This window comes from Neophocaena asiaeorientalis, unplaced genomic scaffold (assembly GCF_003031525.2).
Source record: "Neophocaena asiaeorientalis asiaeorientalis breed wild unplaced genomic scaffold, Neophocaena_asiaeorientalis_V1.1 scaffold275, whole genome shotgun sequence".
Taxonomy (NCBI): domain Eukaryota; kingdom Metazoa; phylum Chordata; class Mammalia; order Artiodactyla; family Phocoenidae; genus Neophocaena; species Neophocaena asiaeorientalis.
In genome coordinates, this window is record NW_020173679.1 from 7960026 (window position 1) to 7962788 (window position 2763).

A 2763-nucleotide genomic window follows, 5' to 3' on the forward strand; every position below is an offset into this window, starting at 1 on the left:
TCCGGCGGGGCAGTCCCACTACCCTCACCTGGCTCGGCTGCTCTGCCTGCTCCGAAGACGCCATCTTTCTGAGGCCTGACTAGTCTATCGCCGCTGGGCGAGGCTTCTCCCAAGCGCCCTCGCTCTCGCTCTCTCGCCCAGACTAAAGTAGCCGGAACTGAGCTGTCGATGGGGGACGCCCGGGGAGGAGAGGGGAGCTCCCACGTCCCTCACACCGCTTACTGTTGCCATTAGGTCTCTGCTTTCCAGCAAGAACGATGCCTGTCCTTTTTGCTTTCTTATATGTATATTATACTTATTGAATTAAATCTCTGCCCATCTTCACAGTGCCTTGGGCACATGTAGGGACACCCTAAGTATTTAATAAGTGAATGAATGTGAAGAAACCTGGAAATTAATTAATTGATTAACTGATGGTTCAGTCGAGTGCCTACCATTTGCCAGGCACTTTAGTAGCCGCGAGAAATAAAAAGATGCAAGACTCAACCCCTGCTCTCAAGTCTAGGCCAAATACACACACACACACGCAATTACATCTTGGAGCTAGGAGTCTGATAACGGTATGCAGGTCTATTAGGAGAATTCGGAAGAGGGGGCTTTTTGGAGAGGAGAGGCTTCTACGAACTGTTTTCACTTTATAGCGGTTGAGTTGTTAGATTTTAAGCTAACTGCGAAATTATACGAAAGGGTTGCATACATTAGAACTATCAGTCAGTTACATTGCAGTTGTTTTTTGATCAATGATGGTGTATTCAAAAGGGTTGCCTCAGTTAACAATTCCTCCTACCAAACAATTTTACATGTCTTTTTCTCATAATATCTTATTTCCTTTAATAAACAAAATATGAAAGAGATTGACCCTGAATGAATACGGGCTGATAATTATTCCTTGTTTATATAGAATGCCCCCCCTTTTTTAAAAAATTTTATTTATTTATGGCTGTGTTGGGTCTTCGTTTCTGTGCGAGGGCTTTCTCTAGTTGCGGCAAGTGGGGGCCACTCTTCATCGCGGTGCGCGGAGAATGCCCCTTTTTAAGCAAGGAAACTTTCTGATAATTTTTAAATTATTACTTTAATCTTAAATGTTAGTTTTTCAGGAGTGAAAAACACAGACTTTTCCATAAGTAGCAGTATTAGAACAAAGACAGATGTATCGTCAAGCAGCACCTGAACAACCTCAACAGTAATGTGGTTCGCATTTACCCTTTTCTCTCTGGTTTCTTTGAGACCTTAATGTTTAATCTAGTTATTTAAGCATTTCGTTCCGAGGTCCCAACCCAATTGGCAGAGCTGAAGCAGGGAATCGAAAGAGTGGAGCTATTTCCGTGCCTAGCGCAGCCATGGCTTGTGGTCCCAGGAAGCACCTGAAGCGCGTAGCACCTCCAAAGCATTGGATGCTGGATAAACTGACTGGTGTGTTTGCTCCTCGTCCATCTACCGGTCCCCACAATCTGAGGGAATGTCTCCCTCTAGTTATTTTCCTAAGGAACAGACTTAAATATGCCCTAACAGGAGATGAAGTAAAGATCTGCATGCAGCGTTTCGTTAAGATTGATGGCAAGATCTGCACTGATACAACCTACCCTGCTGGTTTTATGGATGTCATCAGCATTGACAGGACTGGAGAGAATTTTCATCTGATCTATGACACCAAGGGTCGCTTTGCTGTTCATCGTATTACACCTGAGGAGGCCAAGTATAAGTTATGCAAAGTGAGAAAGGTCTTTATGGGGACAAAAGGAATCCCTCATCTGGTGACCCATGATGCTCGCACCATCCGCTACCCTGATCCCTTCATCAAGGTGAATGACACCATTCAGATTGATTTGGAGACTGGCAAGATTACTGATTTCATCAAATTTGACACTGGTAACCTGTGCATGGTGACTGGAGGCGCTAACCTGGGAAGAATTGGTGTGATCACTAACCGGGAGAGACATCCTGGTTCTTTTGATGCAGTTCATGTGAAAGATGCCAACGGCAATAGCTTTGCCACGCGGCTCTCCAACATTTTTGTTATTGGCAAAGGCAACAAACCGTGGATCTCTCTTCCTCGTGGAAAGGGTATCCGCCTTACCATTGCTGAGGAGAGAGACGAGACTGGCTGCTAAACAGAGCAGTGGATAAAATTATCTCTAAGTGACGTGATTGGGAAAGTCTTTGTACTTATAGATAATATTACATAATTAAAAGCCTCTTTAGTGTTAAAAAAAAAAAAGAGTGGAAATGTGCGAGTACCTTATGCTTCTCTGTTATGTTTTCAGCCAGACTGAAAGCTACACTCATCATTTTTTAAAACTGACTTCCTTCAGATCAGCGTGAAGGTTGGGACATTTTATAGATTTGTTCAGGTTGGAAAGGAAAAACAAATTAACACAGTACAATGACACTGCTTTATGTATTAATATCTTGCCATCTATCTATATATACAGAAAGGAGTGCTGTAACAATTCAAGGGAGTATACGGGCGTGTCCTTCATAATACAAAGTAAATCCCTATTGACCTCATTTTGAACGCGCGAATGCAACTCCTTAATATAAGGCAGAAAAAAAACCCACCTCCGGCGTCCGGATTGCGCGACCTAAGTCGGCTTTGAACCCACAGACTACAGCTCCCGGCATGCCCCCGGGGCCGCAGGGGATTAGCTGCAACTAGAACTACACCTCCCGGCGTGCCTTGTTCCCACGCGTGATTTGCTACAGCGAGAACTACATCTCCCGGCATGCCGTGGGGGTGGAGTTGGGTAGGACTCCCGCGCCCAA

The 2763-nt window shown here is 44.6% G+C and overlaps 2 protein-coding genes across 2 annotated transcripts in view; one reads left to right on the plus strand and one right to left on the minus strand.

The window, feature by feature from the left end:
- PEX14 (peroxisomal biogenesis factor 14) overlaps positions 1-74 on the minus strand; it is a 136300-nt gene extending 136226 nt beyond the window's left edge. The window contains exon 1 of the mRNA XM_024749816.1: positions 29-74. Coding sequence (XP_024605584.1) covers positions 29-64 — 36 coding nt within the window. The 5' untranslated portion in view covers positions 65-74. The remainder of the gene's footprint in view (positions 1-28) is intronic.
- A 1261-nt stretch (positions 75-1335) lies between these two features.
- On the plus strand, positions 1336-2111 carry LOC112402732 (40S ribosomal protein S4-like). Its single transcript, XM_024749838.1, has one exon. The coding sequence runs from the start codon at positions 1341-1343 to the stop codon at positions 2109-2111; it is 771 nt and encodes a 256-aa protein (XP_024605606.1). The 5' UTR covers positions 1336-1340.
- Positions 2112-2763: the final 652 nt, after the last annotated feature.